General features: G+C 44.1%; 1 protein-coding gene across 1 annotated transcript in view; it reads left to right on the forward strand.

Annotated features, from left to right (window-relative positions):
• Nucleotides 1-22,373, forward strand: part of APCDD1 (APC down-regulated 1) — a 29,698-nt gene extending 7,325 nt beyond the window's left edge. Inside the window, exons 2-5 of the mRNA XM_035901625.1 lie at nucleotides 2,131-2,390; nucleotides 3,712-4,243; nucleotides 19,543-19,864; nucleotides 21,922-22,373. Coding sequence (XP_035757518.1) covers nucleotides 2,131-2,390; nucleotides 3,712-4,243; nucleotides 19,543-19,864; nucleotides 21,922-22,373 — 1,566 coding nt within the window. The remainder of the gene's footprint in view (nucleotides 1-2,130; nucleotides 2,391-3,711; nucleotides 4,244-19,542; nucleotides 19,865-21,921) is intronic.
• Nucleotides 22,374-27,263: the final 4,890 nt, after the last annotated feature.

The raw sequence follows: 27,263 nt of genomic DNA on the forward strand, positions 1-27,263 counted from the left end.
GAATTTCTTCCTTAGATCCAGTCTAAACCTACCCTGTTTTAGTTTGAAACCATTACCCCTTGTCCTGTCACAGCTGTGTCTACTAAAAAGATTTTCCCCATCTTTCCTACAGGCCCCCTTTAGGTACTGAAAGGCTGCAGTCAGGTCTCCCTGCAGCCATCTCTTCTCCAGGCTGAACAAGCCCAACTCTCTCAGCCTGTCCTCACAGGAGACATATATACTGCTAAGCTTACCTGTACCTCACTGAATTTGTTCTCCTGGCAGTATGAAGGGCTGTGATCCCATGCTCACAAGGTTTCAGATAAACCAAATAAGCCCGATTTTTTGTGAGTGTGCAGAGATGCTTCAGCCCAGGGGGCTGTACTGCCGTGTACACAAAGGGCTGACCCTATCTGGTAAATCCTGCCTCTCCAAAGATGTAGTCAGCTCAAGCAGAGAGTCACCCTGCCACGGCTGTACCATTTCTGAAGCGGCCGAACTGTTTCTGGCTACAGAATGGGAGTTGCTTGGCGCTAACGTGAGTGACTCTGCTCACCAATGTAGAAATGCTTGAGAACCCTTGACTTCCAGAAAGGGAGAAGTATTGACCCTCTGAAGATCAGGCTCCTTTAAGGGCATCTCAAGACAGCGTGCTCAAATATCAAAGCATCCCTACTATTTATTGCCCTTTAGAAAGTAAGGCCATAAATTCTCATTCAGATGGAAGAATTATTTGTAACCAGCAACAAAGCCGCCAGGTTTTCCAGTAAAGACTTTGTGAGGTTGTAGTCGTTAATCTCATTACATCTTGAGATCATTCAGCAGCAGGCACTGTTTACATTCAAGTATTTATTGTATTCTTTCTGATCATTCTTTACCCTGCCTACTTGGGAAAGTCCTTGCCTTTGTTTAGCTTAGGAATTGCTATTTTTAAATGGTTGACAGGTATTTATATTTTTAATAGTGCCATTTTCCCAGGTGTTACCCAAGTTTCTTCCGGAAGATCTAAGACCTAGCCAACATAATGAATCACTGACACCATTTCTTTTTTGAAGTAGGAAATGGCAAAGGTTTGAAACAGTGTCTACCTAAAACCGAATAATACTGATTTTCCTGTTAATTCTGTAGCGATGCGGCGCGCTGCCCAAGCCCGTGCCTAAGCGGCTCAGCACAGTGTAGGGTCGCACCATGCACTGGTGATCCCCAACAGCCCAGTTCCTGAGCTGGGTCAGCCAAGAGGGCACCACAAAAGATGGGGGTGAATCCTAGACACTCCCCCTGGGAGCACGTGTTAGCAGGACACCCCTCTCCCCAGATGGCTGCCCCGACCTCCCGGGCACGCCACCAGCCCCTCCACCCCACCCTGTATTCATTTTCTAGCCTGCTGGTTCTTAAATTCCTTCTGGCAAAGTAATACAGTTTCCAACCCATTATGTAAGGTTCATGTTTTTCACCTCTTAACCTCTAGATGTGTGTTTTTCTTTTGATCCATGTTTTCCAACGTATCTAAGAGCAGGCTGTGCCTAAAAGAGTAAAGACGCATTCTTTCTGAAGCTACGTATTCATTTTGTTCAATTAATATTGTGTAGAGAGAGCGCTGGTGGGTTTTGTATGTATACATTACTAGAAACCAAAATTACTGTGTGCTGGAGATAAAATTAGCTTTTGAAATTCCTTTTCCCCCTTAAAATAAAAATAGCAGAATCTGCCTTTAATTGACCACATCAGTCATCGCAGAGGCTTCCTGTGTGCAGAGCCTTTGCTTTTAATATCTGTTTTCCCTTGCTTTAAAGAGTAGTCTTTATTTGCAAGTTTATTATAGAAGCGTTCAAATTAGAGGTGGGCTGAAACCGCGGAGTTTATGTCCGGATCTGGATGCAACTTTCTAAAAGTTCCACGGTCCAGGTTTTTGATTGTCCTAACCAGAGATTACAGAGGTGTCTATAAAATTTAGGTTTAGAGCCACATGTCCTGGGTGTGGAAGCACAACATTTTGGTTCAAGCCCTTCTCCCCAGTGTATTTTGTAAAGCAAATTTATTTAGTGGGTTATTAGTGAGCTGACAGAGAGGAAGAGCTTCCCTTTTTTTTTTTTGTCAGATGAGAACTTTCCTAGACATGTAACATTGCGAACAAGTGTCATTCAACACAAGCTGTTCACAACCTCCTTTATCGTGTTGAAGCCCTTCTCAGCAGAGTCTCATGATGATTTACACTTTTCTATCACAGGGCTGGGAGAAGGTTCTGCTCTTCTTCACCCGGACAGCAGGTCCCACCCTCGGTCCCTGGAGAAGAGTGCATGGAGGGCTTTCAAGGAGTCACAGTGTCATCATATGCTGAAACACCTTCACAACGGAGCACGGATCACTGTGCAGATGCCTCCCAATATTGAGGGACACTGGGTCTCTACTGGGTAAGGAAAGATAAAACAAGATGCCTGAGTGATATATGTGGAAGAGAAGAAGGGAAGGAAGCAGAGAGGGAAGGGTGAATATTCCCACTTTAAGCAGCAGGGGAAATATTTTCTTTAATATGGTGATGCTCTAAATTCTAGATGCTTTCTATATGTTTATGCATAAAAGGAGAAGGAGCGACATTATGTACAGTAGAACAACATGCTATAAAGCTGTCTTGATGAATTTTAAACAGCATGCTGTGAAATATCTTTAAATCTCTCTTTGAATAGGAGGGAGCCCAAGTTGCCAGAATGGATGCTTATTCAAACACCACATTGTACTATCTTTGATGACATGCATTAGATCCATTGAATGGGTCCTTGTTTTCAGAGCGTATCTCTAGCACAGGTTTTATTAGCAAAAGAAATTAAGAAGCTGTATTTCACCAGTTCTGTTACTCTCCCTACATGATGACTTCAGAGAAATATTTTGCTTTCTGTGTCTCAGCAGGCAATATTCACATGCTTATTTGAAGTGACTTGTAGTAGGAAAGACGGGGGTATTTTAACAGAAAGGAGAGTGTATTTATGTTAAGCAGTGTGGATGTGACAAGGGGGACAAGTTTGAAGGCACAAAAGGACTTTCTTCAGGAAGTGAAATTTAATTGCCATTTACACCTTAAAAAAAAACAGACTAAAACCAGAAAATGAATATGGCATGGTCCAAATTCAAGCCAAATAGAAGTTTTGCATTAACGGTCAGAAATGTGCATTAACTGCCACCCTTGTTGAATGTTTGAGTGGAAAAGCTGAGGGCACGATCCTGCACATCCTCTGCAGAGCAGAGCTGGTGGAGCTCCGCTAAGAAGCTTCTACAGCAGCATGGAAGCCAGTTCTATGTACTGTTCTGTGGACGTTTGGCATTCACTTTCTGACGTTATCAGTCCTTTTGCTAAATCTACCATGCAAAAGAGAAGAATTGATGTTTAATAAGCTGCTACTTTTTTCAGAGAAGAATTGAGTCACATGGTGGTCCCTGGACAAAAAGGAAGAGCAAAATGTGACTCAACATATTTAAACCTACAAAGATAAAGCCCTTAGTTAGATACGATCACCATGAAGCAGTATATTAATAACAGCCTAACAGCAGGGGAAATTGTTGGTTAATTGGCAGGCCACAGATGCCAAGTTCCTATTTACCCCCATTTATGCCAGAGGGACGTTAGCATACAAGTGTCTCTGTAGACCCAAGCAGGTTTGCTCAGTCTTGTTACCTGTAGTGTAGGTGATGTGCCACCTTGCTAAAATTTTGTTTCCATCACTTTCTGTCTTCCCGCAGCTGCGAAGTTAGAGCAGGCCCAGAGTTCATCACAAGATCTTACAGATTCTACCACAATAACACATTTAAGGCCTATCAGTTTTATTATGGTGGCAATCGCTGCACAAACCCTATCTACACGTTAGTCATACGTGGCAAAATACGTCTCCGCCAAGCATCCTGGATCATCCGAGGGGGTACTGAAGCTGATTATCAGCTACGCAACATACAAATCATATGCCACAATGAAGCGGTAGCCAGAAGATTAAGTGAGTTGGTGAACCATACATGTCCTGGATTTATACCAGAACATAGCCCCTGGGAGCAGGATGTGAGCTATGATTTGCTGAGAGAAGAGAATGGCTGTGAATGCACCAAAGCCCTGAATTTTGCCATGCACGAACTCCAGCTGATCCGCGTGGAGAAGCAGTACCTGCACCACAATTTAGACTACCTTGTGGAGGAGCTATTTCTCGGAGACATTCATACCGATGCTACTCAGAGGAGGTACTATCGGCCCTCTAGTTACCAACCTCCTCTTCAAAATGCCAAGGTACGTGTGTGCATATATGCCCTCTTTTAAGATACTAGCGACAAAGCCCTCAGCTCTTCTGAAGTCCGTGCACTAGTGTAACCTAAAATGTAGTGGTGGTTCTAAGACAAGAGGTGGATTGCACCCTTACAGATGGTGCACCCAGTGAAAATAAAGGTCACAGAGCATATTTCATGAGCGTAGTAACTCTTCTGTGGTTCAGGAGACTGCACCAAATGTGCAAAAAGTAGTCTGATGAACTAAGGTCAATTAAGAACCACTCTGAAGATGGAACCAAGGACTTGTATGCAGAGGTGGAAGTGGTTGGCTGGGACCACAGCTGTAGGCTAGCAACTGAGAAGAGAGAAAGTTTGATTCAGGACTGCAAAAGGACAAGAGAAACAGGCATCAGTGGGTGCTTGCGTAGCTGCGAGAATGCCAGGGAGAGAAGAAATCAAATTGTATCAGCATATGGAAGTTGGATGATCCATAACCTAAAGAGAAAAAGAGGAAATTGGAAGGTAGACACATGAAAGGGGCAGCATTAAGGAAAAAAAACTGATGGGCTGTGCAGGTCATGGATCCAGATGCAGGCACACACATTAATGAAATGAAAAACAGGTGAATTTTGAATGGGGCTCTAATTCCATTTGATAATTCAGTTTTCAAAGGGGCCTCAAAGTGCCCTCAGCCTCATTGGGAACTGATCAACCTGTAGTAAGTTAAATAAAAGTCAAAACAGGAGGAGTAGACACTGATGGCCCGTAGCGGGAGGGCTGCCTATAGATCTCTCCTGGTGACATTTCAAAGGCAGGTGGTGATTGGGACCACATTTCTGGCTGCTGCCGCGCTCCAGCTGGGCACCGCCACGGCATCGCTTCCAGCTAACGGGTAATCACCATTTTTAATCATCTTGTCGGAACCGACTCAAAAATCGGCTACAGCTTATCAGCAATAGCAGGAAAAAAACAACCGGGGAAGGGAGAGTTTTGATGAGAAAGCCTTGGCTTTCCCTTCCATTCGAAACCGTCCGCCCTGGGTTGCATCTGTCTCCTGTGAACATCAAATTTCAGTGGTTCAGGACTTCACGTGATCTGCCTTTAATTGTTTTAATAGCCTGGCCAGGGATAATTTTAATCCACAGTCAGCTGTGTCTCTGTATGAGCGCTGCTGTCATTTCTGTCATTCTTGTGTTCTCTCCAAGTAACCAGGGACAAATTTGCTTTTTCTTTTTAAACAAGTCTTCCCAAAATGGAGAGCTGCAGCAGCAGCAGGTGAATGACAGCACGTTCCTCATCAAAATTTTACTTTTCTGTGATTAATTCAAACAAGCATGCCATCTTTCTCTTTGCTTATTTGGGAGTGAGGGTTCTTTCCTAAATCTCTTCCTTGCAGGTATCTGTAGGTACAAATTACCTGACACCAGCTATCTGTTGTATCTGTTCTAGAAAATATGGTAGGTGTTCTTCCGACTACATGAAACAGAGAAAAAATCTTGCTTTAATTCACCCTAGCTCATTATTTTTTCTGGTCAAATCTAGCTGTCTTTTTATGGGCTGATAGATAAGATAGTAAATGCTTACATTTCTACCTTGTAGTAATTTCATTGCAGTCAGAATGATCATGTGTACTGTCAACCAGCTTTATAAAAATAAGATTTTTGTCTAGGTCTGCTGTAATTTTAGGACACACTGGTAACAATTTTGCTGCTGGCCTCTTCTGCTATTGTAGCATCACTTTTCCCCTCTAAAATATGCCTCTAAAATATAATGCCAAAATTTAAGGGATCAAGTCTTGCATAAGAGGTCTCTTTCTTGAGCCACATTAGGTAAATAAAATGTGAGAGGACTGAAAACTCTCATTCACGTTCATGAAGCCCATTTTCTCAGGCGTGATCCAATCCATTCGGACCTGAATGGGTGACATCTCTATGTGGGAGATACGAGCAGCCTCCGCCTGCCTGCCTGGGTCACCCTGCATGCTGTCACCCCGCAGTCCCATGTGTCGGGACGGGCAGGTCCTGCCCGGGGGTACCCATGTGCTCCCATCAGGGGGAGCCTGCAGTGTGGCTCCCAGGGGAGGCTTCCATATTGGGAACTCAGGGAGGGGAAAAGCAAACAAGCCAGCTAGTTATCCATTGGTATTCATGAAGTACTGTGCTTCCAAATAAGATTTTTGCTAGCCAGGTCTTGGCAGAGGCTGAATCTCAAGGGTGAATTTATGACACTGGAAGCCCATTCATAAGGGTACTGTTGGCTACAGAAAGTGCTATTACTATAGTAATCACAGGTTAACTCTGACTACGCCAACACATGTGCAGATTCCAGCTTTTCATGATGGAACTGCTGTAGTTTAATAAATGGGGGCCCCAGGTCCTGACTTGCAGGCTACTGCTTGACTCCCAGTTTGGCCAGTTATGACTTCTGGAGAGTTACGGTACCTCTGTTTCTCCTCCAACCATTGCCTGCAAGGCCTGCTTGGCTCCTGATATAGCTATAGATATAGATACAGATATATGCAGATACAGATATATAGCACGTGGATTGCTGGGACACCAGTCTCAACCAGAGCCTTCAACAGCAAAAGATGCTTAGGTTTAACACAAGTTTAAAGTGTGCAACAGCACAGCTTTTCTTTGTGTTTTTTCGTAGGTTCCTCTTGCTCAGATTTGATGTGAGGTTTCTTTTGTCTCAAGAGAAGTTGGGCCTGCTGATACTAGGCTTTCAGCATGACACAAATAACAGTACCCCTAAAAAAAGGAATCTTTACCTCAGCTGCCATGAAAGCCTTCTGAGTGTTGGTTTGTACCTAACCATGAAGTTCTCTATACCAACAGGTTCGCAACCCAGCTGTCTGACCTAGTCTTTGCCAAATATAGGAAGAATAGTAACAGAGATGCTTTTTTTTTTTTTAAAGTCCAGGCAAACATACCGCTGAAAGGTTATAACCCTTCTTCTTTGAACTCTTTTCCTTTTCTAATTGTTGCTCCACTGGGACCCAGCTGAAAATGAGTTTAAATGCTAAATTGAGTTTAAAACTACAAGTCACAGACTCCTCTGGAAACTGGACACCATGAATAAATAGAAACGTTAAATCAACTTGTTTTTTTAAGGTTTCTACAGTCATACCAAGAGGTTGGGGAGGCCAGGAAATTGCTTCTGAAGTGAATCAGGTGTATTGTGTGGAATCTTTCATTTAAAGCTTTTTTCATTTCCTTTTTATTTATTTTTATTTTAAACTTATAAAGGCCTGCCTAAAATAAGTTAAGAGGATTCACATTTTGAGTTAAATTTATAGTTAAGCCTCTATATAGAAGAAAGTTCCACCCAGCTCAAGAGTTTACACAGCCTGTAAGTTGGATGTGGTAGCCACATTCATTACTTATGTGGTTGAAATGAATGGTAATTAAAAGCAAATGATTGCTGGATATGTTAGGAATGCCAAAGCCACATGATCAGGACTTTAAACAAATAGAATTGGACCTTCTCCAGATTCCTGCAGCGATTTCACCACAGGATGGTAAATCAAAAGGTCTGTCCAAAAACCAGACAGCTTTATGCTGAGCTACAAATCTGAATAAATTCACAGATTACCGTATCTCAAGTGTTCATATAAAATCAGGGAGCTTTTAAAAATATATATAATATGTCATCTCTTAAGGCTTTATGAATTCTCTTAGATAAGAGCATGCCTTAAATAAATTCCTCCTGTAAAATACGTGGAAGTTCCTGAGAGCAGCTGATGAATAGGTTACTGTATAGACTTATTTTAGCAGTCCTCTAGCCTTGCTCAAGAGATCAGTTAGGACTTGCTGATGAACAGGGCTGGACATCTTTGATGTCTCTTGACGTTGTGAGTTTATCAAGGGATTCAAGCTATTGCACATGGAGCTTCTTTAGGCAGCATGAGAGAGCACACGGGTGGAAAGGGCAGGACAGGGGAACTGCTTGACCATCATCACACATATTATACAAAATATTCCCGACTAGGACAGCACCAAGGAGCCTGGCTGATTGGTCATAAAATCACACCTTATTTACAAATGCATACAGGGACCTGTAGCATGAAGGAAGGCTTGAATGCAGTATTCATTTGCTATGCGGAAGGGCAGAAGATGTTTTCAGAGATACCTGCTCTAAAACTACAGGAGACGTGTACAACAGCAATGCTGGGACACTTATTTCACATCTAATTGCCTCAGCAATAGTGCTTTGTAAACAAAGAACTCCTTGTGCTATTTTATTGTCTCACAGAGTAACGGGAAAGATCAGAGCAGGGCTGTGATGACCGGTCATTCTAGTTAGATCATTATTTAGGAATAAGGCTGGAGTGGTCTGGAACATCACAAGAAGCTAAAACATGCTAGGATAACCTTCTTCTGGCTTTGCCATGCTCAAACATTTGCTGGCCACACGCTTTCAGTAAGACATTTTCCCTTGAAAATGCAATTCCAGCGGATTGATTCTCTATTACAAGTTTATTCACCGCTGGGAGCTGCCTTCCAGCAGCACCTGGCATTTGCAGCTAATACAGATTTAACATACGGAGACTGGTGCTTGGGCTTTCTTTTAGCCAGGCAGTGAAAGAACAAAGTGTGCAAAGTTTTTTGTGCTTTTCCAAATTTGAGTCTCCATCTCTTTGAAACTCATTGACTTCATCTATAGGGGAATGCTATGTACTAGAGGACCTCCCAGGGAAATGCAAGCACAAGTTAGTAAATAGATGTTAAACATGTGAAGCGCCTCAGATAAATATGCAAAACATTATCTCAACCAAGAAGTGTAATTTTGGAGGACAAAACTCCTTTGTTTGCCAGAGTAGTGCCACTAGACTTCTAGATTAAGCCAACACTTGAAGGGTTTCTTTTGTTCATTATTACTTGCAAAAGACTCTTGATTAGGGAAATCAGGGAGCAGAGAAAGAACATTCCGAAGAATCTTCAAATAGGTTAATTCCAGGTTTATGCACAGTTACAGTGTGTGTGATGCACTGTAGAGATAAGAAGCAGCAAACAGCTTCTAGCTGAGGCTGGTCCTTGCCACGCTCAGCAAGCACTGTTGGCTGTGGCCTTGCAGAAGAGGTGCCAGTCTGCACTTCACCAGCATTAGTTCTGGGCAAGGGCTGAAGCAAAAGGTTGCTTTTCACTCTCTGTGTGAACCTTTAAGAGCTGAGCATTGCTTTAAAAACCCTATTCATCTTTGTTAACTGAACTGTCCCTTGTCTGTTCTGCAACTGCGGTAAAAGCCTGCCCCAGCACAAATACAGTACCACGAATCAAAATTAACTATTTAGTCCAGCAAAATGAATCATGGAGCTTCAGATCAACTCAACATACGTGTCTAAACTACTGTCACCTTCCCTGGGGTTGGCATCTAACCACAATTGCTTCATCTTTTGGAAGAGGGGAGGGAGGACTCACTAGTAATATTGCTACATGGTTCAGAGAGCTCTATAGGTCACTTTTTAAAGGCGTAATAAACACATAAGGCAGCTTTATTTCGGAATACTCTGTTCCTCAAGATGGACATTCAAGCTGTCTCTTTGGGTTTTCCAGGAATCTTTTTGTTGATACTTCCCAAAATATTCATGTCACCATAAATCAGTATCATTTTAATAGGATAGATGACTTGCAAGCACATTCATCTGAGAAAAAGGCTGGTTTTCTCTTTTTTCTTGTCTTTTGCTGAGGCTAAAGTAGTTTATATCAGAAAAGAACAACCAGAAGACTTTTGCATTGCAATTGGTTGTGTTTATTTCAGTTTTATGCAGGGTTGTGCAACAGGATCAACATTGTAGATCAGGCAGTTGTGTAATGGTAGTGCCTGTGGATTCCTTCACTATCTTTCCCTTCATGGGAGCAGTTAATAAAAACCATTCCTCAATATCTTAAAATACATGGTACGCATTTGTAGATAACTCCGATCCTATCTCCACCCTCCTGCCTGATTGCAGCGCCTCTGTTCCCCACCAAAAGAAATCCCAAACTGACAACCCTGCAAAGGAGTTTCCACTCTCTCCAGCATTTCACTTGCTTCGAGATTTTTAATTAAAGTTTTAAATCTTTGTTATTCTTCATTCCCTTTGGCAGGCTGAATTATAACTGTGTCAGCCATGCTTGTCAACTCCCCAGAGCTAGCCTAATGCACATCAGCCAGCTCAGCTTCATATGAGGTCATGGAAAGCCTGCAAATTATCACGTTTGTGGTGGAGAGAGATTGTAGATGTTTGTTAAAGCGTTGTCTTGGTCTGCAGTTATCTAGAGCGGTGGAGGAGCGGAGCTTGATAGTTGACACCGAGCAATTCATAAAAGTGTCCTTTCTGTGGACTCGGCTCCTTGGCAGTGTGAGGCAAAGCCATGCAACGTTTTTTTGTTGAGTTGGAAGCATTTCCTTGAATTTACATTCTCCCAAGGGTTTCCATTTGTACTCATCCTGGGAGTGCTCAGTTACTAACACTAAAACCTGGCACCTGGTTTTCTCGGGTGGCGAGGTTTAAAGCATCCTGACCAGGCATGCCTCGTTCCAGTCCCATCTAGCCCTGCTCATGACGCACAGTATTCAGGTGGATGCAAGAGATCATTGCTAAGCGCGTCCTTTCTGTCCTCTCTTCTTCAGTACTTTCCCTCACGGTAATACATGCTTTCACAAGGCAGGGGTTTCCTATCCCAGCTTTTGTGACTGTCAGACCCTGCAAGATCCCAAGCCACCAGTTAGGTCTGTACTGCACGCATAGTTCAGGCCTGAGCCTGCACTTGAGGAAACCTGGCACGTGGTCCCTCACCGCATGCCTCCGTGCAACAAGGCTATGCTGGGTGGTAGCCCTTGCTATTGCGATAGCATACAGATGCAACTTGTCCTCCTTTTCCAACCATGAACAAGACCTGCTTCTTGCCACGCACCAGTAACCAGTGCAAATCAGGGCTGGCCAAAGGTGGTTTTATATTAGCTGAGATCCTGGCTCTCCCAGACAAGTTCCCCAATGCTACAGCCACCAGCACAAACCTGGGGGCTCAGGCAGCAGAAGCAGAGCATTGTAGAAGTATTATTAATGTTAGTATGTGACTTGATAAGGCAGGATATCACTACAGAAATTTGAAATAAGCGACTTCACCAGCATGGGGTTATTGTTACTGAGCGGGGTGGTGGTAGCAACAGCCCTTGTGGAGAGACCAGGCCCAGCTGGCAATGGTGTGGAAGACAGGGAGGGAAGGGTGTACTTTGAGTAGCCACATTGAATATCTGGGTTTGAATAAAAGGTGAAAGTTGAAAAGCCTGAGCCCCAAGGGAGCCACTGCTCTGCCAAGGGTTTGGGCTTGGGTTTTGGTTTGACACTGGCATTGCTGGGGGGAAGAGGACAGTGAGGAGGAGTCCAAAGGGGGCACAGCCAATTGCAAAGAGCGTGAGCTTTTCCGTCTTGCTGAGGCAGACCTGATACCTGAGTCTCTTAACCAGGTTAAGGTATAGGAAGGATGCATCTACTGTGCAGTGGCTCCAGATGAAAGGAGAAGGAGAGATGTTTTCCCAAATTACTTTGGGAAACTGCTGTGCAATTTCATGTAAGTTTAAAGACCTTGCAGGTTTAAAACAAATTGCTACTGAGAAAACTAATTGGGTTCACCACTTCTCAGAATTGTCTGCTGCTTTTCCTTAGCCCAGGTCATCTCTGAACAGCAGCAGTCCCACGTCTGCCCCAACACTGGGCCTCCTATAAGAGGGGTCGCCACCTTTTTGGATGGTGGACACATTGCTACCTTCTATGCTTTTGCCTTCATAATGTGTCTGGTCTGGTAAAATACCAACTATTTGCAACTATAAAAGAGAACAGAGAGCCTGTGAGAAAATGGTCAAAAACTTCCATTAAAGATACAAAAAAAATCCCCTAAAAATGCTTTTCTCATTTTTTTCAAGAGAAACATTTACTTTTCAGAGAAAAATTGAATACCAGAAAACAAAATTTTGCTTTGTATCTCTCTTCCTCCAGACTGGATAGTCAATGAGATATTTTCCCATGTCCTTTTTAAAATAAGAATCTAATGAAAAAATACCACATTAATTTTTCAGTCTGTTCTCCTAAGAATGCACTGCATCTCTCAGACCCCAAGTAGTCTGAGCAATGAATCTTCCCTTAAAAACATTCAGTTATAGTTGAGATAATGTTAATTTTCCATTATGTAAATAGCCAAATATCAGAATAGTCATCTATTGTAATTCTACAAGAGAAGGGTTGAGTTACAATTTGAGCTGTTTCAGAAAAATAGTAGTTTAAGATTTTTGGATTGAGATACAGACACATTTTCAGGATTTAAAGAATAAATAGATAGATATGGGAGAGAGAAAATATGTTTGAACAAGGTGTTTAGTCAAAAATAACTGTACTTTCAGCCTCCTCTTTACTATTAGTGCTTGTTTGTTTTGTCCCTAAATACAACTTGTATCATATATGTATATCCTGCAGGTCCTCTCCTTGATATTAAGCATTGATTTCAGCTTCTGCTTGAACCATAAGGAAAGGGTAGATTTTCTGTATGTTTTGAAAAGGGCTTGGCCCATAGATGTCTTATTCTGTAACAACAGCATCGAAACACAAAGGTGTTCAAAGAAAACTAGAACACTTTCCAAAAAGATCTTTCTGCGTGTTATTCAAATCTCAATCTCATTTCACCATTGCTCAGAAAGCATCCCACTTGCGTGACAGTATTTTGTCCTGGGCCATAAAAAACACTATGAATTGATTAGAGGCAAATTAGTCCTAGGCAGCCATAGAATCCCGTAGAACTTAAGAGAAAACTAAACTGTGCTCAGAGGGTTTATATTTCTGACTATCCGCAGCAATTGGGGAAAAGATCAAGGAACCTTATCCTTGTTTGCTTTTTTTATTAGAAACCTCCCTGCTTGGCTTCCAGAGCTCTCTGGCCCTGTTACCACTTCAACTGAGGCAGCAGGAGGGAGGGATAAGGAAAAATGTCGGTGGAAATTTTCAGATCATAAACTGTTTTCTCCCCAGCTACAAGAACTGAGTTTCCAGCCAGAGATTCAGGCTTATTTCAGCCCACATGGCCTCATGGATTAATTCAGAAATTGGCTTCAAAGAAACGCCCAGAAGGGCGAGGAGTTGGGGCGCCATCGATTTGTCATTGCAGAGCTGCAAGGGGGCAACTCTTCATGGGAAGGGATCTTCCAGTCATTGGGTAGCAGCTGTTTCAGGGACTGGTCCTTCTAGCAAGACCCCACTATTAAAAATATTGCACTCTACACCTAAGATAATCAAAACACAGAACAGATGTTCATCCTGTCCACTGCTCATTTTATTGCTTTTTAGTCTATGTCATGCCCAAATGAGCTTTTTATTAGAGAGTACTTAATTGTGTTTGGACTCGAATGTCCTCTGCCTCTGTTCCCCATTTTCTCTGAATGTCTGTTTTTAGAAAATAATCTTTCCCTGAGATACATGGAAAGGGAGTGATTTGCAAGGCCTTAGCTAGTATAATTAAGAGCCAAGAGCAGCCGACCTGAAAAAGCAACAGTGAAAAATAGCCAATTGTTAAACATAAATTACTCTATAATTAAGTCCAATTGCCTCATAATAAAGCTAGATCTTTCATCCATTACATGGACAAAAATTGTACTGGGGGAGTTTACATGTGGCTTATCCTTCCACTGAGAAGTTTGTAACTCTGTTAAAGATAGCATCACAGAAAAAAAAAAAAAAAAGGTTTAAGTAGGCTCAGATTCAAGCACTGGTCTCAGGGAAGCGATGCGTTCCAGGTACGTCCATATGAGGTACCAGAGCCAGCCTGTGAAAGTGATACTTCTGCTTCCTTCCTCACCACCCCAACCTCTCCCTGTCCCATTCCCTGTTTGTTGCAAAAAGTGCTCATTCACCTCAGTGCCTTCATCCGAGCACATCGTCAGCAACTTGTCAGTAATTAAAAAGCAGGCAGGCTGGACATTTCTTAGCAGTGCAACCAGCCACACTTTCAAAGCTGGTGCAGTACCTTTGAAATTAGAAGGGCTGCACAGAGTTATTCCCCCTGTACTCAGTGCTGGTGAGGCCGCACCTTGAATACTGTGTTCAGTTTTGGGCCCCTCACTACAAGAAAGATGTTGCATTGCTGGAACATGCATTGCTCTCTCCAGAGGAGAGCAACAAAGCTGATGAGGGGTCTAGAGCACCAGTCTTACGAGGAGCGGCTGAGGGAACTGGGGTTGTTTAGGCTGGAGAAGAGGAGGCTGAGGGGAGACCTTGTCGCCCTCTACAACTGCCTGAAAGGAGGCTGTAGCAAGGTGGGGGTCGGCCTCTTCTCCCTGGTAACAGATGATAGGACGAGGGGGAATGGTTTGAAGTTGAGCCAGGGCAGGTTTAGGCTAGACATTAGGAAAAATTTCTTCACCAAAAGGGTTGTCAGGCTCTGGAATGGGCTGCCCAGGGAGGTGGTCGAGTCCTCATCCCTGGAGGTATTTAAAAGAAGGTGCTTAGGGACATGGTTTAGTGGTGGGATGGCAGGGTTAGGTTAAAGGTTGGACTCGATGATCTCAAAGGTCTTTTCCAACCAAAGTGATTCTATGATTCTATGACCACAGAGATGAAAGAGCCAGATGAGCTACAGACAAGTGTTTATACTGCTAAACTTCACTTTGATTTCTCTGAGTTAACTTGGACCTTCCTTGAGTTTGCCCAAGGAGTCACCTCCACTTACAGTGTAATGGCAGCCAGCATAGTCACACTGCATGAGTTTTATAAGGTTTGGGAAATAACTCTTCCTTTTCCAGGTGACCTGAACCCACCCCTCATAAGGAGAAAGTGGCTGCTTTTAGTTATGAGGTTTTTTCCATCATGGAGGTCCATGGAGCTTCTTCTGCCCACTCTGCTGCAGGCACAGCCATGGACCTAAGCAGCCACAGGTGTGACCAGTTTGCACCTTCTACACTCCCAGTATGGTGGAGAAGGCATCAAGCAATGATAATACTCCCTGCCCAGCATCAGAGCCTTGACTCACAATACCCATGATTTTTAATGTTGTAGAGGAGAAAAGAAACCTAAAATCACTGCTAGAAAAATGGCAAAAAGAACATTTATACTTGCTAGTCCTTCCTTGGCAGAAAAAGTAAAAAAAAAAGTAGCTGCAAATAGAATTGGTTCCAGATCTCCTTCTTGTCCCTTCGCTAGACCTGAGAAACAACAAAGGAATCCCACAAACAGCCGAGGGTGACCAAGAAGACAACAGGCCGGGTTTCTGTTTGGTTTTCTTCAGATTTTGAACAAGGGCAACAGAAACCACTGGTTCCCAGGTTAAATTGCCTTGGCTCACAAACTGATTGTTTGGAGAGGCTCCTGTGAGGGAAATGTGAATATAAACCAAACCACCCTGGCTGGCCCGTGCTGCTCGGCCAGGGTCTCCTCTGGGAGGTCATAAGAGCCTTCAACTTCACTTCAACAGAAGAGGGACTGTAGCACAAATTGTCTCCTACTATTGACCAATTTGGCTCATGTTAAGCTATGTTTAGTTTTATAATGCTGTCTTTTCCTCGCTCTCTTGTTACGCAAGTGGGGCAATCACAGCAATAAAGTTACTGTCATCAGTGCAGTTTATTAGCTCTGAAAGTGTTAGTGACACCAGTCTGCCCCATGGTGGGACAGCCACGCTGGAGAAATGAATGCTTGATAGATGCTAGCATCTTCCAGAGAGGAACCCCTCAGCCTGGGTCACTGCAGGTGTCCGTGCAAGGCAGCGGCGGCATCTTTTGGATGTTGATTTCCAGGAAGATAAAGTGTTATTTCTGTTGCGCTTCAAAAACATGTGTGTCCTGGTTTCAGCTGGGATAGAGTTAATTTTCTTCCCAGTAGCTGGTATAGTGCTGTGTTTTGGATTTAGTACTAGAAGAATGTTCATAACACATTGATGTTTTGGTTGTTGCTGGACAGTGCTTAGACTGGCCAAGGACTTCTCAGCTCTCAGCTCTGCCAGGTGCACAAGAAGCTGGGAGGGGGCACAGCCAGGACAGCTGACCCAAACTGACCAAAGGGCTATTCCATGCCATATGACTCAGCATATAAAGCTGGGGAAGAAGGAAGGGGGGATGTTTGGAATGATGGCATTTGTCTTCCCAAGTCACCATTACACATGATGGAGCCCTGCTTTCCTGGAGATGGCCGAGCACCTGCCTGCCCATGGGAAGTGGTGAATGAATACCTTGCTTTGCTTTGCTTGCATGCGCTGCTTTTGCTTTCCCTATTAAACTGTCTTTATCTCAACCCACAAGTTTTCTCACTTTTACTCCTCTGATTCTCTCCCCCATCCCATTGTGGGGGGAGTGAGCAAGCAGCTGCGTGGTGCTGATTGCCAGCCAGGGTTAAACCACGACAGTGTGTTTCTTCAGTGCTTTGGTGGGCTGTGAAAGGAATCACACGCATCATCCGACAGTTTTCTTGCAGCACCAGCAAGCATTGCCTGGGACAGGGTGGATACTCAGGTCTTGGCATCCCCTCTCGTGGCTGGAGCTGAAGGGAAATGGGGGGGGGGCTCTGCTGCTGCCTGAGACATGCCAAGGCAGTCTCCACCCTTCCCCAGCACCAACCCGTTTCCTAGACATGTATAAGTCATCTGCCCCCCAGCGATCCTGAGCCACAAACCACCAAGTAAACCAGACCACTTTCCAGAGAAAGTGATTGACGTCCTCTGAAGAGAGCTAGGGATTCAACAGAACGGTTTTGAAAGTCCCTTGCAGATGAAACTTACTGAGATTTTATTGCAGGCAAGGGGACGGTGGACAAGAGACTTCTGTCAGATTGTATTTGAAGGTTTGTTCCAGGAATAGAGCCACACACATAATTTGTAATAATTATCATTATTTTATTTTTAATTATATCCAGGTCCCTGGAATTTCTGTCTGCTTTCTGACAGCTCGGTGTCTTTATTTAGCCTCCTACCAGTCCTGTCCCAAACAGAAGAGCTGTAATTTTCTGTGTTTCTATGAAATGAGGTTAAGTCATGCAGGCAGGTCACACAAATCTAGAGCAAAATAGGAAACACAACTGGATCTTGATTCCTCTCTTGACCATCAGAAAATCCAAACTGAAACTTGCAATTTCAGAAACAGGCTCAGTTTCACAGTCCTTATGCATTATATGTGCTTTCAGTGTTCGGGAGACCCAGATGTTTTACACCAGCCTCTGCCATCAGTTACTATGGCACAAACCTGTGTTAACTTCACTAGTTGCACTTAAGTTACTCAATTAAGTGTTCTTTGCATTTTCACTAAGATACTAAAAGCCCTTGCACCTGCTTGCAGAATTTAGCTGAAAAATGTAGCTTAAAATTAACTAACAAGCTCCACAGTGGGAAAGAACTGTGTCCACTTCAATAGCATGCTGACACGTGGTTCCCAGAAGCCCAGGTGTTTTGGGGTAGAAAGACCCTCTGGAGGTCACCAAGTCCAACCTCCTTCCTCCTCAAAAAGGGGCTGTTGGCCAGCACCAGTTGAGATCAACCAGAGTTACGTCATTTATAGTTATTTTGCACACAGACATTCTACATCCCTGTAGAACAGCAGACTTTTCACTGATTTCACTGACTTTTGTGTCTATCTGGTCTGGGGTGAGGGCAAATATAAACCCCATTTAATATGTGTAAATGGGATATATTGTGGGAGTTGTATGTTGATTCTTTGCAGCTCATATTACTGGAGAATCTCAGGGCAGTAATGAAGGTTGTGGAAATGTTGCCCCTAAAGTGTGCCATGAGCTGAAGGGAGTGAGTGGAGAAATGCTGATTCCATAGCAGCTCATGTGGACTTTGAAGGACGAGTGACGAAAACGGGCATTTATGTTACAGAGGGAGCTCAGAGAGATCTCAGAAAAAGAGGGCTGGAAAGGGGCGCAAAGAAAAAGTATCTGTAGAAATCTGTCTCCCCGATGGCTGTGTGGGGAGCTTCAGCTCTTAACTTGGTGTGCTCTGAATTGCACCTCGGGAGGACACCTCGCAGCTTGAACGAGGTGGGTGGGAGTAACCTGCCCAGTGTATCCCCCTCTCTCTGGGAGGGATCAAGTGCCTTTGAAAGGTGAAGGGACAAGCCATCTGGGTGGTCCTTGCCTTTCACTTGGAGTATAAGCCTGCTTACAGCTCAGATCACAGCCCCTCTGCACGTCGCCAGCTGACTGGAGATCCCGAGGTGTAAACAAACAGCACATCGCCAACCCAAAACAGGCACTTAGTAAACCAGAAAACACCGCTTTTATCTCACAGGGCCACATTTATTCTTCTTAATCTAATTATTTTTCATAAATGAAGTGAGCTAAAAAAATTAGTTTCGTAATCCTTTATTGGTCTGTAAGATTTACATCAAGGTTTAGCAGAGCAGAGACAAATGCTAATGCTGCCGTCTCTCTTTGCCATTGAAAAAGTGCAAAATACAGCTGGAAAAGAGAACAGCTAGGCCAAACTCTTTTGCTAACAAGAGAAAACCTTGCAGAGGTGGAAACAGCCTTAGGAACAACATACAGGTCTCTCTAGTTTCAGTTTCTGATATCAGGAGGTGGAAGCCTCAGGGTGAAATTCCCTCCCCTCCTGCCACGGGCTGGGAGCCTGCAGGCCCCTCGTAAGACACCCCCAGCACTGACGGACGGGGCTGGGGGTACCCGGCTGCTTGAGGCTGGTGCTTGGCTCGCAGCGGTGAGCCCCCCTGCAGCCCGGCAGGCACCACCGGCCCCGTTCTCCACGTCTGGTGGCAGCTGTCCATATCGTGCACTTCACAAGCTTGCGTTAAGGCTCAGAAAAGCTGGAAAGGTTTAAAATCACTGAAAAGGTTTAAAATCGCTGGTTACTGTTCTCCCAGGCTGCCACCCAGCTAAAAAAGATACATAGGACACCCGTGTCCATCTACAGTACCCACAGGTAACAACTAAAAGGAAGACAGATGCAAAATAAGAGGTCAGCAAATGTACTCATTTCTAACGCTAGAGTTGCCAAGTTCCTGCCATAGTGAATTGCCATCTTCCTGCTTCTTGTATGATGTGAGGGATAGAGTCAGCCTTCTCTAGATCCAGTAAAAAGCTGAATTAAAATGTTCGTTTCAGAGAAATGTAGATGAGGGAATTAATCTCCTAACTCCGCTTCTGCTGTGCAGTCTTACACATACAAAACAAATGGTGCCATGTTTCAGGTGCTTTGAAGGGTGAGAATCTGGAGAACTTTAAAAAGATAAGTAACAACGTATTCCTTAAAACGTTGAGCTGGTGTCACTTCAACATGAAAGGGACAGCTTGATTCATCGCCTTCCATCACAGATAATCCCTAACGAGGGTTTCTCTCTGCTTCATTTCAGAACCACGACCGCACGTGCATCGCGTGCAGAATCATCTACCGGTCGGACGAGCACCATCCTCCCATCTTACCCCCCAAGGCAGATCTGACTATAGGGCTACACGGAGAGTGGGTGAGCCAGCGCTGCGAGGTGCGACCGGAGGTCCTTTTCCTCACCCGGCACTTCATCTTCCATGACAACAACAACACCTGGGAAGGTCACTACTACCACTACTCTGACCCCATCTGCAAGCACCCCACCTTCACCATCTATGCCAAGGGACGCTACAGCCGGGGGGTGCATTCATCCAAAGTGATGGGCGGCACAGAGTTTGTGTTCAAAGGTAAGAGTGGCTCGCTACGCTGGAGGCAGAGGTGGTCAGGTAGTTATGGACCAGAGCAGAGTTCGCTCATAATGACTTGGTTGCTGATGATTTCATCCTGTCATTTTCTGGAGCTAGTCATTTCTTGGGAAGTTCTCAGGCGCTGTGTGAATGCCCAGCCAAACTATACAGCTGCACGGTATTTCACACCACTGAAGCAATACCCATTTGAGGAAGAGATCTTTAAGTACAGCACAAGAAAATAAGATTTTGCGTCACTATGTCTGGGAGTCCAGTGGCCAGACTTCAAGCACCTAAGCAAAGAGCCCGAGATTAGATCTGTGGCCTAGGGCTCCTTCAGGAGAGAGAAAAAAGCATCCTCAGAAGGCATTTCAGGTCGTATGTGGCATAAATAATTTTGTGGTGAAGACAGATACAGCAGCAGCGTGTGCCGTTTCGTCAGCTTCCAAGGGGCCCTAGAGCAAGTAATGATGTCCCTAAAGATAGCTCTGATTAATCCCACCACAGAGATTACTAGATGAATCTAAGCGAAACTTCCCCTCGAGTGCTTTGGGAAGAAGCGCTCAGTGGTGACACCACCCAGGTCCCTGCGGCTGAGAAGCCTTCCTGTGCAAGCAGCCCCCGTAGCACCCCTGCTTAGAAAGAGCTCAGTGGCTTCAACCACTCACACAAGCAAACATCTCCAAAACACAACGTCCCGCTGTGGTGCCAGCCCCAGTGGAGCCTCTTGGAAGCCCCAAGCACTCTGTGGGCTTTTCTCCTCCTTATTTCAGTTACCATCTGAGAAACATCCAGCTTCTTGCATGGCTCCAATTTAGGAAAGCATCTAACAATAGGAAATAATTGACTAACCTGTGATTTTCATACGAGGCGGGAGATAACCTTTGCCTGTCAAGAGCTTTTGCTCTCTACAGCTGCATGCAGCGTGTCCCAGCTCAGCTCCTAGGGTGGAATCCAGTTTTTGCTTGAATTTCTGGTTTATGGTGTGCCAACTTACCTCACTATGAGGTTACTAATTTGGTTTTGGTAAAACTTTTAGGTTCACTTTCTATAGATGACCTTTTACACCAGCTGGAACAAATAATGTGAGCTGTAGAGCCACTGACTCAAATATCCGTTTATAAAACCTCAGAATAAAACTCCCAACGAATCTTACTATAAAAAGACATATACGCTGTTAATGGCCTGCAAGAGAATTGGGGATTTTGGTGTGTTGGGAGGCGTGAGGGCTGGTTATTTGCTTCTGTTTTGGTCAGCATTGATCCATTCAGACCCCCTTTTCTTGACATACAGTGTCAGACGCACACCAGGAATAATCTCTATTCAGCTTCCATAGGCTCATTCAATTTGGCTTTTCCCAACTTTAAACTTGGCTGGAAAATAAAACTTTATGTGCCTTAAGCTCCTTTGAAATACAGGCAACTTGGAACTGCAGAAGCTGCAGCACGTCTACATTTAATACTGCAGGCTGCAGCCACTGTTTAGATATGGGAAAAAGAATCTCTCTGTAGTTCAGCAATGCTTCATGATTCATGCAAAAAAGGACAGGTAATATAGGAAGATAATGCAGCTGCAGCACTTTCCAAAATTTACAATTGGAACTAATTACTTCATTAGCTTTACAGGGTAACGTGTTAAAAAATTGATGAAAAATACATTATAAACAGCCCTACTTATGGATTAATAAAACAGTAATAAAACAGGAGTAAAGTTTTATTGTTTCCTCTTTTAGCTGTCTCCTAATGTAACCAACAAGGCTTTATCTGTAAAGGATTGTCTGGAATTCATGAAAAGCTCTGCTTAATCTCTGAGATATGTGGCCATCAGGTTTTCTTCAACTGAATTTGTGTGTGTGCATGTTCTGTGAGAGAAGCAATTATGTCAAAGACATAAAATGATGCAAATAGATTCTCTGGGCACATCAGCAATATAAAAAATTGATTTCAGAATGAACAAGGAGAGATGATTCTGATTTCACAGGTACACCCCGATCCACACGTTGTCTTTGCTTTTGTTTTCGTCCCTCTGCTGATAGCCCCTCTCTTCCTCTCCTGCAGTGAATCACATGAAGGTCACTCCCATGGATATATCCACAGCCTCTCTGCTCAACGTCTTCAACGGGAATGAGTGCGGAGCGCAGGGGTCCTGGCAAGTTGGGGTTCAGCAAGACGTCACCCACACGAACGGCTGCATCGCACTCGGCATCCGCCTACCTCACACTGAGTACGAAATCTTCAAAATGGAGCAGGATGCCAGGGGCAGGTACTTGCTGTACAACGGCCAGAGACCGAGCGATGGGTCCAGCCCTGACCGACCGGAGAAGAGAGCCACTTCCTACCAGATGCCTTTAATTCAGTGTGCTTCATCAGTACCCAGATCTGAAGAGTCACCGGAGGAGAATAAAATAAGGCTGTATAGCAACAGGGCACCGGAAAAATATCCCAGCACCCCAGCTCTTGCTTTGGTGTTGTTTATTTGTACTGTGTCATATTGGGAGAGTCTCAGCTAGAAGTGAAAAAAACTTGTTTTTCATGACTACAAAGCCAGGATTCCACCAGACTGGGGGTTGTTTTTCTTCTGAAAGAAAGGGACATTTATTTTCTTGATGCACTTGAATGCCTGAGAACTGTTGTTCTTTTCCTTACTTCCCCCCTCCTCCTCGAGTCCCGAACGGCACTCGTTTGATGTTTGTGCTTTGAACTTCATCCAGTCTGATCCCTGGCCTGACATGACTGCACAAAAGTAATTGCACTTTAGGACTGCAGACTTTTGGGGGGAGGGAGGGGGTCTTCTTTTATTTTTTTTATTTTTTTTCTAACTGCTGGGGTGAAGATTGTGATCCTGCTTCAGTTGTCTCTGCCATCTTACCATTGTGGTACTCTTCTCCCCAGCACTGGGTTTCTCAACAGAATTTATCTCTGGGGAAGGGCTCAGTGTCATGCCAGTACTGTGATAGCAGCTTCCCCCTCTGACTTCACAGCTCTGATGTAGATATGTATATAAGGAGGAAATCCACAAAGATTTATCTTGTCATTATCTCGCAGCTCCTAACACAAAAAGAAACAGCAGATCAACAGCCCTCCATTCAGATAGCGCTAAACAGTTGACACCTCTAATTAAAAAAATATTCCAAGTAACTTAAGCTATTTTTACCATCATTAAGTTGTAAAAATAACCAGTGGTTTAATATTTTCTTGTTCAATTTCCTTAGCTGTATAATCACTTCTAGGCCTCCCTTTGTATCCAGCAAATAGTTACAACCAAGCCCCCTTAAAGCCAGGCAGAAGGAGCATTTTTCTGTCAGACGCACACAGTACAGGTAAGTTGCCAATACGAGGCTGCAGGGACTACTTCTTGTTTTGCATTCCTGAGGCCTTACACGCTCCGCGTGCCATATTCGTGCCTTAGATTTTGTGTCAGCCAGGTGGACGAAGTAAAGAAGCAAGCAGGGCCTTAACATGTTCTGCAGCGCTATTTAGCAGCGTATTTTTAGTGATGAGATCTTACGTAGGAACAAGTAAAGGGTTTCAGCAGCAAGCACACCATGGCCCCTAGGAGAGCAAGAAAGCAGGCAGAAACAGACCCACATCCACCCGAGAGAGACTGGACCGGTCGTACCAGAGGGAGGAGCGAGAGCTTCACAAATGCAGCTGCCCCCTCGCTTTTCTCCTTGCTGGACTGTCCCAACACATAACTTGACTGCTCCACACAGTCAAACCTACTTGAAGATTCACTTCTGGATCAGTTGCTGGTAGGGAGGCATCAGGAGCACGGTTTTAACTAGAGGGTCAAGAAGGAGACACGATGCCTCTGAAAGAGAAGCTAGGAAGTTTGATTTTTCTCTAGCTAGACTTGAGGTGTTTTATTCAGCAGATGGACACCAGCATATCTCCCAACTGAGTTAGTGAACTATAGTTAAGTCCTTTCAAATCCTCGCTTTGATTCTGACTTCTGTTGGAGATACAGTGGCATGCGCAGATTCACATTAGTCTTTATTTATGAGGATGGGTATGGCGTGATGGTCCTCAGACCACAGGAGACAAGTTGCTTCCACCACCATTGACCATTTCCATGTTCGGTGGTCTCACCTCTGGAAAGAATACCAATGGCTGGGAGTTGTCAGACCCTGTTCCCTTCCCTGTGCAAGTGCCACACACCACTTGATGCCAGCTGAAAGCCGCACATGCTTGCGATGCAGGACTGAAGCCGAGAGGAAAGGAACTGCTCTGCAGCACGATGTCCCACACTCACCAGGGCAATGATCTACAGTTTATCGGTGCTTCGCGGCTCCTCTGTAAATTGCTTAACGTCAGAAATACTACAGCAGTTTCAAGAGAAAGACCTGTCTAGTTCTTGCCTCTAAAAAGCACATTCATGTCTCAACTGTGTTTTTAATCACAGACTTGCAGAGATCTAGATTTTCCAAGGCTTACCGTTACACAAAATGCAAACATGACAATGTACAAATCGTACGAGAACTGCATTTTTTTTTATCCTGTCACTTAGAGATAGTTAAAAAGGAAGCAGTTGAAAAATGCCTTCATAACCCATCGCCAGAAGTCTGATTTGGGGCTCCTCTAGTTTATTTGTAGTGTTGACCAGAAACATAATTTTATGATCTGGGTTCTTAGCATATGCTGCACCAGCTTCCCTCCTTGTGCCTATATATTTTTTCTTTATTTTTCTATTAGCCAACAGAAGCCAAGTTGGACAAAGATATAAGTAAGTCTGCAGAGCGCACAACGTATTTGCCAATCCATGTTCTCTGCAAGGCTTCTCCTAGGCTATAGGCACAAAACTAGGAGCTAAGCTGCCTTGATCTTTTGGTTTCATCACGCGCTAAATTAACTGCTGCACAGCACTGTATACACTTGTGAAGCAATATATTCCATTCATTTTACTTCTCCAACCTGACCTCATGCGCTGGCAGCCCTGGCTGCTAAAGAAGTTACCGCAAGTGGTTTTAGCAGTGGAAGACCTACACACTGAGTGATTTGTCCCATACCAAAATGCAGATGCTTTAAAAAAATGAAACAACTAATGTTGGCATCTTTAATAGCTGCCAGTGTTGCCAGGACAGGTGAAAGCTTTTCCCTCAGTAATATTCTGCCCAAGGAGCTACCTGACAGAAGAAACGGTAACCTGAAGTAGTTCTTAGGCAAATTGTTTTAACAGGTTCTATTTAAGAAAAAGGACAAAAGGGATCAGAAAAATCAAAACAAGTGTTCTTACTCTGTTTCTATACCGTTTACATATTGTGCCTGCTGCCCTAGGGTAGAATGTCATTTTTATGAACAGAATTCCATATTTTAAGATAAAATGTCTGTCTTGCTTGAGTTGGAGTGTGCTTGCTTAAAGTGCAGGATTTTAAAAAAAAATCTTTTTATTTTTGTAAAGTTATAGAAGATATTTTTCTTCTCAGCTATGTTCCAGATTAAACTGCCAGGGAAGTTTAAGCACTTGTTAAACTATTGATTGAAATAAAAAAGCCTAACTGAAAAATTAAGGGTTTCTTTGCCTCCGATACATGTTAGTTTTCTATTCTGTTGACTTTCTACCTGTAAAAAATGATAAATGTCTCAGAAAGCAATAACCAAAAATCCCTCTGTTGAGTAACCTGTGCACAGAAAAGCCCATTTCTTACTATATAAAGAAGAAAACATTTTTGCTTGAGAACATGTCACTGGAAACAGTTCTGATGGATACAGCTGGGATGATTTGGGTTTCATAGTGCATTTTCAGGTTCTCCGAATAAAATGGGGGCTGGTCGTGCTCAGCGACTAACACCAGCATCGGCTTGCAAGGAGAGTCCAGTCAGAGCAACTGTGTCAGGACAAAGGGTGTGGTTCAACAGAAACAAAATATTTTTCATAACTGAGCTGTAAGCAAACAAAACAGCATTACCCCTCTGCTATTCCATCTCACTTGCTCTAAGGGCTACAACCTGGAGGGGGAGCAGGGAGGGATGAGGAAGGACACTTTTCTTAAAGAGGAAGAAAAATCTGAAATTAACTGAGAACGGAGAGAAAGCCAGAAGATAACAAAAGCATCTTTCCTCAGTGCTGTGCAAGTTTCACTCCTGCCTCACTTACACAAAGAAAGAGGAGGTAAAAGTCAGTCAGTGAGACTTCCACCACTACCACCAGCAAAAGCTTTGGAGTTGACCAATTTCTGAGTTTTCAGAAAGTGACTCAGGAGATCCCTGAAAGATGAGCTTGGTTTTCGGGAAGCATGCCCTAAATTACAAGGCACTCTGAATGCAGTAGCCACAGCCTGTGAAGAAGTGGCCTCCCTTCCGCACAAAGTGGTGGGTAAGGATAAATTCAGGCACAGATTCTACGTGGCATAATTTACTCGCTCCTGACACAACAGAGAAGGCTAGGTAATAAAAATCAGCACCACTCATTATGAATTTTAAAGTTTCATTAGTTTTCTATAATTTTGCCTCTGAGTATTTGCCAAGACATTTCTTTCCTTCTAACCTTCTCCTCTTTAGTGCAATCACTGTTGATTTTTTTTAATTAGTATTTGCTGCCAGTGATAAATAATAAGAAAATGAAGACACGAAATTTCCACTCCACTGCTGAATCAGGCAGAAACAAACATGGCTGTGAGGAATCAATCCACGAGTACCCTCAACTGCAAAGAAAACCCTGCTGTTGCCCCAAGCAATTATTTATTGGGTACCTTCTTCCCACCCCTTCTTCTTCACAACTCTGCTCCAGGGCGTAGGACCAGTCACAGAATCACAGAATCACAGAATGGCAAGGGTTGGAAGGGACCTCGGGAGATCATCTAGTCCAATCCCCCTGCTAAAGCAGGCTCTCCTAGAGCATTCTACAGAGGACTTCGTCCAGGCAGGCTTTGAATAGTCCATGGGATGGATTCCAGCTACCAAGCCCCAAGGACAGTAATTAATTCCTCCCTGTCTTCCAGGAAACGGGAACGGTGCGTGATCACCGCCTGAAAGCAGGCAGATCCGATTCCCAACATCCTTTTCCTATGGGAACCGCATCGGTCCTCATCCGCTGCCGCTTCCCAGGCGGTCTGTCAGGAAAATGAGAAAGCAAGCTGCACGGGATAGCACTGCCTTCAAATCAAGGAAGGAAAAAAGCCTGGGGGAAAAAAGAAGTATACACTTGGAGCCGCTAGGAGCTGGCTCTCCTAGGTTGCCCCTGCTGCGTTCCGCAATCCCACCCACGGAAAAGCCTGGGATCAGGCCTAACCTACCTTCACCCAGAGGGCTTGCTAGGCAGACACACTCCTTAGGAATACCTTTAAATCAATGCCCAGCTACTGGATCACTTTGCTCTTAGCACGGAACAGCCGCCCGAGGAGAGCCAAAGCGACGCGCAGGCATCAGCTCCACCAACCGCCCCTACATAAGGCCCTGCTGGGA

The sequence above is a fragment of the Egretta garzetta genome, unplaced genomic scaffold, assembly GCF_000687185.1.
Source record: "Egretta garzetta isolate BGI_Z169 unplaced genomic scaffold, ASM68718v1 scaffold259, whole genome shotgun sequence".
NCBI classification, from domain to species: domain Eukaryota; kingdom Metazoa; phylum Chordata; class Aves; order Pelecaniformes; family Ardeidae; genus Egretta; species Egretta garzetta.